The sequence below is a fragment of the Ixodes scapularis genome, unplaced genomic scaffold, assembly GCF_016920785.2.
Source record: "Ixodes scapularis isolate PalLabHiFi unplaced genomic scaffold, ASM1692078v2 PGA_scaffold1__304_contigs__length_218370807, whole genome shotgun sequence".
Lineage (NCBI taxonomy): Eukaryota > Metazoa > Arthropoda > Arachnida > Ixodida > Ixodidae > Ixodes > Ixodes scapularis.
The window spans coordinates 68612263-68627743 of record NW_024609846.1 but is presented as its reverse complement, the minus strand read 5'-3'; the positions used below and the strand labels follow the sequence as shown (position 1 = coordinate 68627743).

Here is a 15481-nt window from a genome sequence, read left to right as displayed (position 1 = left end):
CTATGTTGCAACCAATCATAAAAAAGAAAACCCTAGCTGTCGTTTTCGTACACAGTCAGGTGCCTTCATAACAAAGTCTGCGGGGTCGGCAAAATATTTCATAGAAGAGGTAACTTCGTTGTAGTAGTTGAGCCCGAAAAATCGATCGCACAAAACCGAATTCGTGCTATTGCATATTGACATACCTGCGTGACATTAGAGGCATTTTAGGTAAAGCTATAGTGCCAAATATTGCATGAGCAACATCAGATACGAATTTTTGTACATTGACAACTGATTTATCAAAAAGAGGTAGGCTGGTGGAGTCTGCTGGCAAATCGCAGCTCGGAGCATGCGGAGCAAAGCTCGCGCTGCAGAATCCAGGCGTCTTGAACTGTTACCATTTCTATTTTTTTTTTTTTTATATAAATTAAAATTGTACGGTCTTGCATTTATGTACTCACTACTGCGCAACATAATTCAAAGACACTGGGCTACCGGTCGAACCGCAAGTACAGCCACTGGGAAAGTTATCCGCTGTCCATACTTCCACGCAACAAAGTTAACAGACTTGTCGAAATATGAGTCGCAACAATCACTAAACCACAGACGTGGGCCCCTAACTACGCAGCGAATGAGAGGCATTTGCTTATTGTGTAAACTTGGCCTTTTCTAAATCTGGCGGCCAGCTTGCTCCACCACGTGTTGTTTGGAAAAGGCATTGCAAGCGGCTACACTGCTCTCGTAGGAGCGGGTGCACGACAGAATCGGCCATGCACTTGGCACGCGACGGCTGCGGCGCGCAGCGCAGCAAAAGTCGATATGCCTTTTTTGCTGTCTGTCGCCGTGCCACGCGTCCTCGGTTTTGGGATTAAATAATTTGCTAGTGTACAAGCTTGTCTGCCTCGTATGTAGATGGCACTAGGTGACTACGTTGCTGCGTACAGGCTTTCTACGCCGCAGCATAGTGGCATAGCGCCACCTAGAGGCAAGGCTGTGCACTAACAACTTATCTGGACCAAAAACGAGAATGTGCGGTGCGGCAGCAGCGGAGGGACGCAGTGGTGGTTTTAATCGTCGCCGCTGCCGCGGTATCTCTGTTCTCTACATGCGTCACTTGACACAGACAATTTGTGCAACACTGACTAATTTTCACCTAGAAAACTCGTAGCAGTCTTTTGCTATGTGGGGCCGCACAATCGCCTCGTTAAACGGAAATATTTGTTAAACTGGAATTCTTTGTGATAGACAAAGAAACACATTGAAGACTGGCCGGGACTTTATTTTACTTCGTTGAATGGCCGTTTTTGTGGCGGAGGCATTCGTCATAGAGGCATTTGACCGTATTGCAGAGCCACTCTAAATGAATATCATTTATAGGTCCTCCGCGACGTCATGACGCAACCCAATTAAGTCGCACGAAGTAGTGGTCTCGTGCAATGTGACCCACATAACTATGTCAACTGCATCACAGTGTCGCACGAGGTTGTACATTTCCTCTTGAAGGACTCGTCAACGTTCGAGCACCGCGGTCAGACACGAAAACTCAAAGAGCCGGTCCCATAGACGTCGCGCGTTCAAAGCCAATCTCTCGGCCACCCCCTCCTCCCCAGGCGAAGCGCTCGGCACACCCACCTTGCTGAAGTGCAGCCACTCCTCCTCATCCTCGTCCGCCATGCTGTGGCCGGCCGAGGGCCCCTCCCCCGTGCCAAAGAAGGGGGCCGTACGCAGGGTGTACAGCGGCCGCAGGCAGGGGCCTGACGCGTCCCAGAAGCGCACCGACCCGTCCTCGTGTCCTGTCACCAGCAGGTCGTGCTGGCCAGGGGCCTCCCCCGTCACCCGGCCGCCCTTCAAGGGCCAGGGCTGCAAGGAGAACGCCAACGCTTTTCACTCAGTTGCGCACAAAAATTGCCTCGTTTAGACACGAGGAAGGTGCAGTAGCCATTGGACGTTCTTCGCGAGTTGAGCGAGGCTTCGAATTTCCGCCTCACCTTTTCCCCTTAATTCGAAATTTAGCAAAGGGGCAGAGACGAACTAGTTGCAGGAAAAAGAAATTAACTTGTGGGCTCTTAAGTACCATTTCTGACCTTCTGCCCATTAAAACAGGTGCCCGGAACGCGTCTCCAGCTGGCGCGTTTATCGCGCCCTAAAGACTGGCCCTCCAATTACGTCACGTCGACACCGGTGACGATCTTGCTGGCGTCATGGCAGCAACAATGGATGTGGCGAACGCCCATTCTGCTGCGGGTTGCTCTCCAGCTCGACAGTCCACGGTAACTTTGGCAGCCCGGAGTCGGGACCCCGCGACGACAGCCGCAGCACCCCCCTTCGTTCCCACACTTTGCCAGCACATCTAACACAAACCGCCGGGATCACAACATTCGACGGAACGACGCGCCGGCTTCCGCCACGTCGCTTGTTGGCACTTCGGGACCACTTTCGATACGCGGGGGGGACAGGATGCTAAACGCACTAGTCGAAGACTCGTCCCAAGCGCTGCGGCGCGATGCCCCCCCGGGTGCCCCACCTTGGCAGAGCAGGCCGAGAGCTGCTTCTGGCCGGCCTCCTCCAGCCTGTCCCAGACCCCCTGGGGCACGTTGGCAAAGTGGTTGGTGCACGTGATGGCCGACGAGTGCAGGCTCGACAGGCAGGGAAGGGCGAAGGTGGGCCAATCCTCCGACGACAGGTCCACCGCCACCAGCTCCTCCTCGGCGAGTACCACCAGCGCCTGCGGCACCTCGTGCCCTGCGAACCGCGCGCCGTGTCAGCGAGGGAGCTCCGGCGCGCCACCATCGAGTGGACGGGCAGCCGACCCAGACTTCCCCAACATACCGCATTTTCCCCGACTACGGTCTGCAGACTACACACATTAAGTAGTTGTACTTGTATAATCTGCACTTGTATAACCAGTGCAGATTATACAAGGATTTGTTTTTCTAGATCAGTGGTTCTCGAATGGGGAAGGCACCCTAGGGTTCAGGAAGCCCTGCCTTATCGGTCGAGCCTGGCAATAAGTTTTCTTTTACCTGATTGAGAAGAAACGTTCCAACTTTCGAATGAATTTTCTCGCGTGTTTGTCAATGAGAGAAGTCTATTTCACACAGCCCTTAGTTATATCCATTTCTTAAATCATTATCACAATTATTGTACACATTTCCTCTCCCCTGACCACAAACGGGGTCCCCCACCATCTCCGCTGATCCACAAGGGGTCTGCGAAAGATGGATGGTTGAGAACCACTGTTCTAGATCATTCATTACGACAAAACGTGAAAACTTCGAGAATGACAGAGTATGTTAATGATGATTTCTGTACAATACTACAAGCTTCTTTGTAAGCTAATAATGCGAGCATTTGCCAAGGTGTGCATGCGTACCATACACAGGGTGCAGACTATATCAAGGAAAAACCCTTCCTTCTTCGGCCGAAATTTGCCACTGCAGACCATACGCCGAGTGCGGGAAAATACGGTAGTCCCCGCAAACGTAGGCCGGGTCTCGGCAAGCCTCACCGCTGTCGTCTTGGGTGTCCACAGTGAAGAAGTCCACCACCTTGGAGGTGAAATCCAGCACCTTGGACTTGTCACCATGCTTGATGGACACCGTGTGCTTCTCGCCATAGTTGGCCCTCGGCATGCCACCGGAGAAGATGATGAAGTTGTCCCTGCAAAGTGGCGTCGAGCATGCGTTTCGTACGACAACTTGTTTAGCCTGTATCCGGCCTCACTCTAAATCCGGGTGCAGCTGGTGCCACAATTCGACGGAGCCGATCACGCACGGTGCCAGCAATGGCCAATGCATGGACGACGACAAGAGCCGTGACGCGCGATGAAGCACTTTTGATGCTGCCCGGTTGGCTCCCTCGAATAGCAGCAGCGGCTGCGCTCGGGCTTAGTGTGAAAGGAGTACAATGTTGCAACAAAACCAAAATGACCCGTTAACCTAGACGAAACTGGAGCTAAACAAACCACCTCTTTGCCTGTTTCCTGATGTTGATAAACACTGCACTAAAAAGAAGAAGTTACCAGCTAACTGGTTTCAAAAAATTTAATGCTTTGTCATGTTTTTCTTTTAGGTATGAACACTCCATCCCTCAAGCAGGAAGGAAACAAACAGTTTATAAACTTTGTATAAAAATGTGTGAACAATGCACACGCAACATACTCCTTCCTGCCAGTTGTCTTTAAGGAGGGACACTATGCAGAAAAAATTATTTAGCAAAAAAAGTTGATTTTGAAAAATGCCATATTTACATCCACTAACACCTAAAGAGTATTCCCAGAAAGTTTTGTGTTTACACTGCATAGTTTTTGTTTTTTTTTCTTTTGGTCCACCGATGCTAAAGAACAGGAAGAGGTTTGAGCACTTCGGACATGCTTTTCTTTGGTACACGTTTTGGTATAAACTTTACTGTAAAAAAAACTATTGTTTCAGTATGGAACTATCGAAACTTAATATTTGTGGCTTGTGTGCCAAACTTTGTGGAGCCAGTTACTATGAACTTGGATATTGCATTTCCATGTTCCTTTATTATAAAAAATTGTAATCTGCAAAACTTAATAAATGTAAAAAAAAAAAATTCACATTTTTTTTTATTTGGGAAATGCAAATTTTCTGAAATTTATTTTTATTGTAACTCTCAACAGGTATTCAGTATGCATTCCACCAGATATATATCAGGTTATCAACACCATTTCTCAATGATAGATTCATTGAGCAGATTCCATGCAAAGCTATGCTTTACTTCGTTCACAGGGCTGAAACTTTGCACATTCTTCTTCTATATGGCTACAAACATCACCTGCAAATATCACGCCGATTGAGTGAGCAATTCAAAAGTTGACATTCCCAGGTTGTGGCCCCTCTTAAAAGGAATGTCTAAATTGAAATTCAATTATTAGCAGTTCAAACTGGTTTGAGTACTGGCCATTGCTGTTTGATGTGTAGCGCGGTGCAGAAAAGTGCAGGGCCATGTTCATTTTCAGTTGTGTTTTGAGATAGGCTGCACTCGTAAAATGAATACGGTGGTGTGCACGGAGTGCAGCTGGTGCAGGAGGTGCAAAGAAGTCTGAATGAGCCTATACTCCGTTCATTCTTAAAGCAAGACGCGCAAAGATAAACTCTTTCTGCCAGAATATTTCTATCCTTTCCGTATTCCCCCTCCAATTTTCTTCCAATTTCTTCACCTCTTTCTCTCAAGCTAAGCGTCTGTGCGGCTTACAACCCCCCACAAACCTGAACAGGGATCCTGGCAGGAAATGAGCACCGAAAGGCGCTGTTGCCATCGCTTGATTCGTGGATCGCTTTTTGGGCCATTCTGTGACATACTCCTTTCATTCCTAAGCCGACATTACAGTGGAAGCTATTTGCTCGTCAAACCAGTCCTAAGTCTATCTTTAGTCACAAGATTATGCTTCCGTCCATACACACAAGCAGGAAGCGGGGTCACGTCATGAAAGGGAGGCTGTTAATTGGTCCAGCAGGCGCCTAACTCCCACAGCACTGTCAGCTCAGGGATCAACGGAGATTGTTCTTTTTTTTTTTATAGGGCCAGTGGCACTGAGCTGCTAGTCATGTATTCTTTTTTCAATTTTTTTTATGTGCTAAGCCAAGTTTTGGCGGCATGGTGTATTTTCTTGAGCGCAGATATGTCACCAACAAAGGATGATGACCCCCATGTCATAGTTAAGCCGTTTTTCACTTATTGAGGGGTTGCGTGAAAATGCCGAGGTGTTTCAGAGAGGCACGGCAGAGCTTTCATGGACATGGCACTTAATGAATCATCTTCATTTTCAGAGTTTGCTTCTTTTAGAAGAGGGTTGAACATTGTCGTGCCAAACTCAGCCGAAAACACTAAGCCGATGCTCGGCTGCAGTCTCCTCCTCTGACATGCGGATTGCTTTAAAACGTCCTCTTGCCTACTTTTCTTCGAGAAGAACATAGAATAAAGGCTCGGAGACCTCAACGTTTGCTGTACCGCAAACAACTTTATTTTTGCGTTCACGTAATTTTGTTGATTTCGCCAAGCATGAATCTTAGGATTATTAAGCGGGCACGACATTTTACCATTGGAGGTGGTACGCTATGTACTGGTTGCGACGGAGCGATGTATTTAAGCTATACAATTTTTTCACTATTTTTAAATCGTGAAATTTGTCAAAATTAGTTATTATCAAAATTTAGTTTTAGTATTGGATGCAGTTGATGAAACAGTAAAAAACCATATTTCATTCTCTAATAAAAAAAATTACCATTAAAAAAACTGCGGGACATTTAAAATAAAAAAAACTTAAGACAAAAAAAAAAGTCAATGTTCAGAAAAAAAAACAGTCGGTGGTGTTCCGTCGGTAATATGCTTTCCAGACGGTTGTTGAAATGAATGAACCACGTGAGGAACTTGATGGGGCAAGCAGATGCTAGCTTGCGAAAATAGTGACTTGGCTTTCTTCAGTTTTAATCTATACCTTGTTCAGCCTAAAGCTGATGGTGCGGTGGGAGCTGCATACTGGATGGACCATTCAACCGCTCCCCTTCGTCGCCCGACCCCGCTCTTTATGCAGACGTATGGGCAGGAACGTGACCATGTGGGGAAAGACAGGCGTACGACTGGTCCGACAAGTTTGTAGCATCCATGGCACTCTCGGCACTTCCAGTGCGAGGGTCCAAGTGAAGGGTAGCAACAAGAAGGGGGAAGTGGGGAACAAAGAAGGTGTGGCTTCTGAATTTTTTTTTGTGCGATTAGTGCTAAATGGCCACTAGACTAATCTTTTCTAATCCTAGACGGCAACAAAAAAAGGAGGGGTTCTTTCCTTCTTTCCTCTTGTAGAAAAAAACTGCCAGGAGAAAGTCGAGGAGAGTCAGCTTCCTCCTTTTTGCTTGTTGGTCGGCATTTGAACCGAGACTGCAGCCAATGCTACAACCTTGAGAGCTTGAGGTCGCAGCTTTCAAACGTTCTTCTGCAGAACGGGCACTCGCGCTAGGAAGGCCCTTTTCAAAGCCAGGAGCTTGGGCTAGCTCGCGCTCGTAGCTTGAGTTGTGGTCTCAGCTTAAAGGCCGACGACCAGGCTCGACATTCTGCAAGGCAGAAGATCCTCCTCACCATGGGGAGGAGGAAACGGGCAACGGTGGACAGGGTAGAAGGGGGGAGGGGAGGAATCGGGAAAAAAGTGGAAAGCGCGAACTGGTCGTCGGTCTTTAAGGGTGAATGAAGTAAAGCAAAGCTTGCGATGAAACTCCCCTTCATTCGTAAATTTCCCAGTCTACTAAAGAACATACCAGTAGAATGGGTGACAATGCTAGATCAATGAAGCAATAAAAAAAACGAGTCAATTCCCCAAATATGATCCGTACACATTAAACGGTTTGAGAAGTACTCAGCGGTCTTTAAGCTCGTACAGCACCCACCCACCACTTCAGAAACATCCTAAGCAAAGGACGTATCGAGCGCCCACCCCAGACTTCTGAGCCACCTAGGTAACAGAGGTGCTCCTCCTCGTTAGCCGCCTCTCCGCTCGCTCATGTCACTCGGTCCCGACACTTGCTACAACGCTCCTTCGCGACAATGTTATCGTAGAAATCGACTCATCAAACTCATTCTATTTTGAAAGTAACTCAATACAGTTATTTATATGTAGTAGTGTTAAGTAATGTGCATTATTGTTTACAAGGCTTGTAGGCTCCTGCCCTGCCCTGTCGCATGTCAAGAACAGGAGGGGTTCGTCAAGATCGAAAACTTTGAGAAAACCCCATTTTATGGTAGTACCTGCCACAAGTGCTAGTTGTAAACAAACCTCCTAACCTGCTTGTCGCCGGGTAAAAGGAACATCAACCGCAACAAACGTCCTTTCTGGCCAAGCCCAAGAAATGAAACACGGGTGCTTACTTTCCCTCCACGTTCTTCCAGAGAATCTTGTTTATCGCCTTGCAAGGGTAGGGACCTGCAAACAAACTCCAATCAAGCGGCACTCAAACAGACAAGGTCGGATCCAACTTTAATAGATCGGCTCGGTTGCCAAGCTCCGCACTAGCCGCACTTCAGAATACCGGCCCCCATCGTTTGCGCGAAATGTGGTGGCGCCGTCGTCACAGCCCAAGCCCGGTCCTCAAGGCCAACCAAGCTCTGGGCAAACTCGGGATGCCAGCTTTTCATTGCGAAATCGGGCGGTCGGCAAATCGGCGGCGGCCCTTGCGTGCTTTTCTTTAAGAAATGGGCTTTCCAAGTAGATTTTGCTGCAGCCACGATTGTGAATATGCACGCTTAAGATTTCTTCTATTTTTAGACGGTATAACGCAACGGATTAAAGCGTAGGTACCCAGCGTTGGATAGTGCTTCTGAGTACAATTTTCTTCTCGTGTCATATTAAAGTAAAACGGGATTTATGTCATATTTGATGTCTCTCATATTCGTCTAGGACCAGCATCCACAAGCGGGGGCTCGCAAACATCGTCATCGCCATATCCAGTTCTCGATAAACGCTCCCACGTTTTTTGCAGTAAAACTAACAAAAATATGTCTTCTAACTCATTTGTTGCCACAACAAATCTTCGGCGTGGCTAAAATAATTAATGAATACTGCACAAAATTTATTTATTTTTCTATGAAAAATATTGCGACCAGACACCAAGGCTGAAAATACTCTTAATTGTTGATCACAGGAGCCCAGCTTTCTCGTTTGCTACTGCCACCTTCTCAGTCATCTCCAACTTTCTATTGCTGTCTATCGCATAGAACTAAATTCGTGTTCCAACAAAGAAGCTTAGTAGTTGGGCAGTGAAGCTTTCCCAGTGGTCTTCGCACCCCAGCCCTCCTATGTCGCATTCTCAGGGGCTCAGTGAGGTACCCAGAAATGTCTATTTTGGCTTGAAATAGATTGCAGAAGCGTCATGAGATCAATAAAACAACATTATCATGAATATATTTTAAGTACAACTGCAATGCTAGAAAAAGAGTATTAATATAAAGCAAATTTAAATTAACCCACTCACACAAATAAGGCAACAAGCATGTGGCCTTATCAAGCACTAAAGCACGCATATATGCTTACACAAATCAACTCGTTTCACATAAACGAGTGTGCCGCACAATTCGTACACTGTTGCTACGAGGCTGTAGCCTATACTGTAAGATAACGGTTCTAATATCTACCGCACATTCACAATTAAATCTCCCAAGCATACACATATGAATCTGTGCTGATCAGCTGATCGGAAGAGATGTCTTGAAATTCTTACCCCTTAGTCGCACGTCTCTGAAGTGGCACGCACACTCAAGGGACTGAAGTTGTGACACACGCAAAGAACACACGAGAGGAATAAGTCAGCCGTTTTCACCACCTCAGATGTTCCAGCGGTAGGCTTCAACGTAGCCGAATACAAATACAGAAACAGCCAGCTTCCTTCAAATGACGAAGACATCTTCAAATTGGCATTCTTTCCTAATGTGGCTTCGGAATGTATGCAGTAGTTTATGCTTGAACTTCTGGCACAAACACAGAACACCAAAAAAGGGAAGTTCACGGTATTTCAGCCCGCTAACGGCCAAAACAGAACGGTCCATGTGCCGCAAGCCACAATAGACGCAGCCATTTCTCCGAGTTGCCTCCCTCGGTGCCGAATGTCGAAAAACTGCCAAAGCTACGAAGGCCTCGAGTGCGTGAATTTATCTCTTAAGTCTCAGGAAATATTGTCTCAATCCGGACATTATCACAATGGCAACGGTTGTTGGCGACACTCTGTGAGCCCCTACAAAAGTGACGTGTTTCACGGCATATCCAAGGGTACCGAGGCCAGTCAGATAGAGCGTGTCTGGCAGGCTGCGACACGAGCACCGCTTCGTGGCGGTGAACGGCAGTGCGTCACTTTTTTTTTCGGAGCTTGTCAACTTAGCTGATCTAGCAACATTGGTTGGATCTGTCGACTATGCCTATAGACCAACACGTGGCCCTGACGTCACGCAGATGCGGCGACGCTGTCGACGGCACTGCACACGCGCAGACGCTTCACTCCTCCCGAATTTGGTTTCTGAGCACGCTCAGTGCCCACACCTTGTGTGGGCAAACGCGGGCTTGTTTGTAAACAGCGTGTTGGTCCATACATGTGCCATCCCTCTCGAACCGAAGAAACCGTCGCAAGTGACTATGATGAAGGTTTTAATGGTGTAACATGACAAAGGACATATTGCGCCAATTTGACGTTATTTAGAACGCACTAAACGACACGAAACAAAAAGAGGTTTGAGATGGCGGGATAAAAATTACAAGCGGCGCAAGTTACCAGTCTTTTTTTCAGAAAACCAAAACCACAGCCAAATGGCACAAATGGCAGTCACCAAGTAAAAACATGGGTTTTAGATCTTGGTGGGGTAAGTCGCAACTTGTCATAATTGAATCTTCGGCAGACGCAACCAATCTATTTGCAGTCTCGTACCCTGAAACCCCAACACGACTCGATACCCAACGAAGTTTTATGTCGCATCCGAGTTGAAGAGCTTCATATATTTTACCTTGTTCACGTTCAGGAAGAAGATTCTTTGCGGAGAGTTGCAAGGAAACGGCCAGTAACACGCTTTGCGAATTTATCAAAGAAGATAGCCTTCCTTATAGTACCGTCGTTTGGTACGTGTTCGCAGCAGGAAGCCAGTGGAGCTCTGCGGTCCTTCCATAAGCGAAGCAAGGGGCTCACCGTAGCACTGCTCCACAGACTCTATGGCCTTGGAGTCCTTAATGCCCCACACAAAATAGCTGCAGTCGTTGTGGGCACTCATGAACTTGGTGCCACTGCCATGCCACGACACCGAGTGGAGATCCTGCAAGAGGAAGGAGGGAGGGGAAGGGGCCAGTGAAAATGTGTCATTTAGTGAGTGTGATCCCTCTCTTGTCTAGCGGCATCGGGTGCAAGGGGAGGGGCGTTAGACACGGTCCCAAAGCATGCCTTCCGCAAGGATGGGAGAGAGGAAGGCAAAAGACCACCGAGATTTATGCCCCATTCTCCGAGCCTCCAGATATTGGACCGTAGAAGTCGTTCACGGAAGCCAGTCTTGTCCGTTGCTCGTGCGACGGCAGTTGTGTCCTTTTGTTGGCTAGGGTTCCAACGAAACTAAACGCCCTTTCAGTAGCGCAAATTTCCTAGCTCTTACTCTGCTCGGCTGTCTACGGAACCCGGAACCCGTAGGCACGAGCGAGCGACTCTGCTAGAGAAGGTACCTCCGCAAAAGTTGGTGCAACACGAGTGCTTTAGAAAGGTCTGCCACCCAACCTCGCAGATTTCCCAGAAGCGAAAAACTAGGCATGCGACAGCAGGTGCGCCAGGCTCATCACTATTGGAGAAGCACACCAAGGGGAGGGGTGAGCCTGCATAAATTTTAGACTACAAGTAGATCATTAGAAGACAACTGAAACTTGCGAGTAGGCCTGCAAGAAATTAAAAGCTGCAAGAATAAATGTTTGTCCGATAGCCTCCCATTGCGGTGTCTACTTAAATATCTCGAGTAAAACGTACGGGACAGCCTACGTCTACACAGTCTAACTAAGAAGACAAAGTGGACGGACCTTGGTGCAGATGTAAGTCTGCTCGGCATTGAGCGTCTCGTTGTCCCACAGCACCATCAGGCCGCGGGAGTAGCCAATCACCATCTTGTTGGGGTCCAAGGGGTGCTCCGCTATGGCCTCCACGCCACCAGGGTTGATCTTGTAATCCTCGGGAACGCTGCGCACAGGGTTTTTAACGCAGAATGAGACATGAAGCTGGGTTTCACGAGAAAAATGACATGTTACATCCAAGCAACACACCGGTCGATGCCATATAAGCAACACAGCCCCATATAGCTTACATGATCTTGACATCAGGGTGTCCATGACGTGACACACACAAAAGTACACAGAGTGTAGCCAGCTCATTCCCAACACGTTCTGTGCATCTCAGAGTTTGCCAGATATGATCGAAACACGCTTATATTTCGTTTGCATTCCAGTTCAGCATCATGGCCACACTTAAAAAGGCTTTACCCTGGCTAAACAGTATCCAGTTCAAAAAAGTTGTTTATGACCACCATTTATAAGCTCATACAACTAAACAAAAATGGCCATGCTACCACATTTCTAGCTCAAATAAGCATCTGAAGAAAAAAAAAAAAGATTTTTGCAACGAGCCAATGACTTTTGAACCCTTGTCTTAAAATTAATCAAATTTACAGGGTAGGATGGTGGTCATGCTAGAGGGAGTATAACAAAATTTTAGGTTTGTCAGTTAAATGGGAAGGAAATTAAAGCAGCTTCTATCAGCAACATGCCTACATTGTTTAGTTAATCTATCGTTGGAAAGCTATCACATTATTCAAGATTTTTATTCGCTAGATATGTATGAGAAAGCCTAGAGAGTGCGACTATAGAATGTTTTTTTCTAAAAAAAATTTATTTGTATAAATTTTCTTTTCTGCAAAATTGGTCAACTTTATGGTCTTCCATGGCTTCGACAAAATGTCAACATTTTTTTGTAAATGACATCCGTAAAGTGACAAAAATGTTCCATAGCCGCATTCCTTATTAAATTTCAGTCAGGAAAAGGGAAGAATGAGAATTCAATATCTTGCTATTATCAAACAATAGATTGACTACAATGGAATTTATACCAAAAAGTGAAACGGCGAAAAGAAGCCTTCAAAGTGCTCCAAACCCTACCTTTTCTTTAGCTTCGGTAGACAGAAAATAATTTATAAAAATTAACTAAGCAGTGTAAATTAATTAACCTTTTTGAGAATACTCTCCAGATGTTAATGAATGTAAATATGTCATTTTACAAAATAAACTTTATTTGCAGAAATTCTTTTTCTGGGCAGTGTTCCCCCTTAAATGTGCCTTTCAAATGTTGCTGCATGTTCGACAGACTTCTTCTTTAGTAATAAAGTTTTAAAGTATCAAAGGCCCGGAAAAGCGTGCCCGAGAGCCCACTCACTTCTGGGTGACCAGGTCCTGGTAGATGATGGTGTCAGTCATCTGGAAGGACTTGATGTCCAGCAGGTGGATGTTGCCACCCTCTGTGCCCAGCAGCAGGTGCTGCCCCGTCGACTGCACCGCACAGGTGAAGATGCGCAGCCTGGTTTGGGGAAGGGGGAGACGGACAGACCAAGCTCATTACCCGAGTCGTTGGTAGCTTGGAGAACCGGCCAGTTGTAGGTCGCAGCCTCCCGCAACAGTTACTCAAACGACAGTCACCCCACGGGCATGCCATAAACCAGAAAGAATACTGCATGGCCTAACACCCAATGTGGCGTCCCACAAACGAGGGCACTGTCAGAAGCCTCGACTCGGGAGATTGCGGCGACCAAGCCGCTGCTTTGTCCCTTCCAAAAGAAGCTCTCAGTCGTCAGGAATAGTCATAATAATACATTGCCCGGCAATCAGCGCCTTTTTCCTTCCTTTTTTCATTTATTCCGGATACCGCATCTTGCACTCCGCAGGTACACACCTCCCCAACTTCCTCGTTCCCCAAAAGACGCTGCATGGGCAAAGGAGCCCATGCGTTGCTCAAGACGGTGTTCCCCCCAAAACCGTTCCCCGAGAAAAGGTAGGGCGCACTTGGCATCGACGGTGCATGACTGGACGTGCTCGAGGACAGATCCCTCTCCCTTGACGTTGATCTCCCAGAGGTGCAGGGTGTTGTCTTCCAACAGGCTGATCAGGCGACCCTGCGTCCCACATCACAACGAGGGTATAGCAGGTTCGTTAATTTCGTTCTGAATACTTCTAAACGGCCCCCCAGGGACTGTGTTAGATTAAGGGGGGCGGGCCACAGTACATGAAAGAATGAAGCGTCTCGATCATCGAAAACACAGTGAGGACGCAGGCGAGCTGGTGTAAGTTCACCATCTGGTTAAACACCTCAGACTGGGTGCGAAAGAACTTGAAACAACCAAAAGTAGAAGAGACAGGGAAAGAGGTCTCAAACTCAAACTCGGCTAATACGTTTATTTAGCAAACGTCTTATATACACCCTGAAACCAGTCATTACCAACCAAAACAAGAAAAAAAGAGATTTCTTTCTAACTTTTTTTATAAACTTTGCAGCCATCGATGTACACATTCAAAGGTAGAGTGACCACACAAGGTCATGGCGTTGATGGCTGCAAAGTTTGTAAAAAATAGGAAAGGAAAATGGATTCTAATGCGAAAGCATTAACTGTCCCATGGAGCGGAGTTGTCCGTAACTGCGAAAAACGGCAGAGAAATTCCGTCCACGGAACGGCTGTTAAAACGGCTGCGACACAGCCTGTGCGCCGGATAGTTCCAAGGAACGCCCCCCCACACTTCTGACGCTGCTCCCGTGTGCCACCGCAGCAGCGCACACCTGCCGCTCCCCAGAGCCCAGCCGGACAGCGTCCGCGGAGGTTGTTCGGCCAACCTCTGCAGGGGATAGCGGGGAGCACAGTTTGATAGCGGGGAGCACAGTTTGCTGGAATATGCTACGTACACGAATGCTTTCGCTTTCCCACACGTAAGCACTCTTAAGTGTCCTCCTGCAATTTTTTTTTTTTTTTTTTCTGTTTGTTGTGTTGGTTGTTACGACCTTGGTTTCAGAGTGTATAGAAGAGGTTTACTGAATAAACGTATTAGCTGAGTATGAGACGTCATCTGACTGGCTTCTTTCCCTGCCTCTTCTACTTTTGGTTGTTTCAAGTTTTTTCACACCTAGTCCCGGGTGTTTTAACAATATGGTCTCGATCCTATTGGAATAACTAGGACGCACAAAATGTGTTGCAAATGAGTTGGTCACGTGCCGAGTGTGCGACATTGGTCGCACGACGTTGTGATGTCACGTGACACGTCACTAGATATAAGCGTAAAGGTCGCTTTTTTTCAAGAAACTTTGCCCTAGAACGTATTCTGCGATTAATAACAGAAAAGTGTTTAAACAACAAAGAATGTGAGCGTGACATGGAAACAAAATGTAGAAAAACGAGCAAAAAAGACTGAAGATAGAGGAAAAGCGAAAAAAAAAAAAGCTTTGTGTTATCATCATTGCACACAAGTTTTCGTGAAATTTTGTTACATCTCCTTCAGTCACTGTGTGCACTGGTGTGGTAGGCCATTTCTATCGAGTATCGTTCACGGTATGTACAGTTTCGTATAAAGAGACGAGTGGCATGTGATGCTCTCCACTTCTTACGAACAATCCCGACGGGAGAAAATAATCCGAGCTGCCAGAAGAAATTGTCACGGAGCGATCGACGGTGATTAAATCTCTGGAATGGCGACAGACGAATAAATTTCCGGTGATGCAACAAGTCTTGCCACCGGGCACATATTTTTTAATTCCGCACTGCCGGAGAAAGATGAATTATCCGGAAAAAATTAAACAGTACGCAAGAAAGCTAAAATGAGAGAAAGAGCAGCAAAGCAAACAACCCCCACCTGCTTGGGCACGAAGTGCAGCTCTACGACAGGGCTGCTTGCGTCATGCTCCACCACATACTCGACACCGGGAGTGCCGTAGCTGCCGTCTGGTGTTAA

General features: G+C 46.9%; 1 protein-coding gene across 4 annotated transcripts in view; it reads right to left on the bottom strand.

Moving 5' to 3' along the window:
• The window catches only part of LOC8034934 (lethal(2) giant larvae protein homolog 1), a 60849-nt gene that overhangs the window by 32137 nt on the left and 13231 nt on the right, over nt 1-15481 (bottom strand). For all 4 annotated transcript variants that reach the window (XM_040213450.3, XM_040213452.3, XM_040213453.3 and 1 more), the window contains exons 4-12: nt 15383-15464; nt 13550-13659; nt 12927-13067; nt 11525-11681; nt 10659-10782; nt 7861-7915; nt 3491-3642; nt 2507-2724; nt 1615-1842 (exon numbers count right to left, since the gene is read on the bottom strand). In XM_040213450.3, coding sequence (XP_040069384.2) covers nt 1615-1842; nt 2507-2724; nt 3491-3642; nt 7861-7915; nt 10659-10782; nt 11525-11681; nt 12927-13067; nt 13550-13659; nt 15383-15464 — 1267 coding nt within the window. The remainder of the gene's footprint in view (nt 1-1614; nt 1843-2506; nt 2725-3490; nt 3643-7860; nt 7916-10658; nt 10783-11524; nt 11682-12926; nt 13068-13549; nt 13660-15382; nt 15465-15481) is intronic.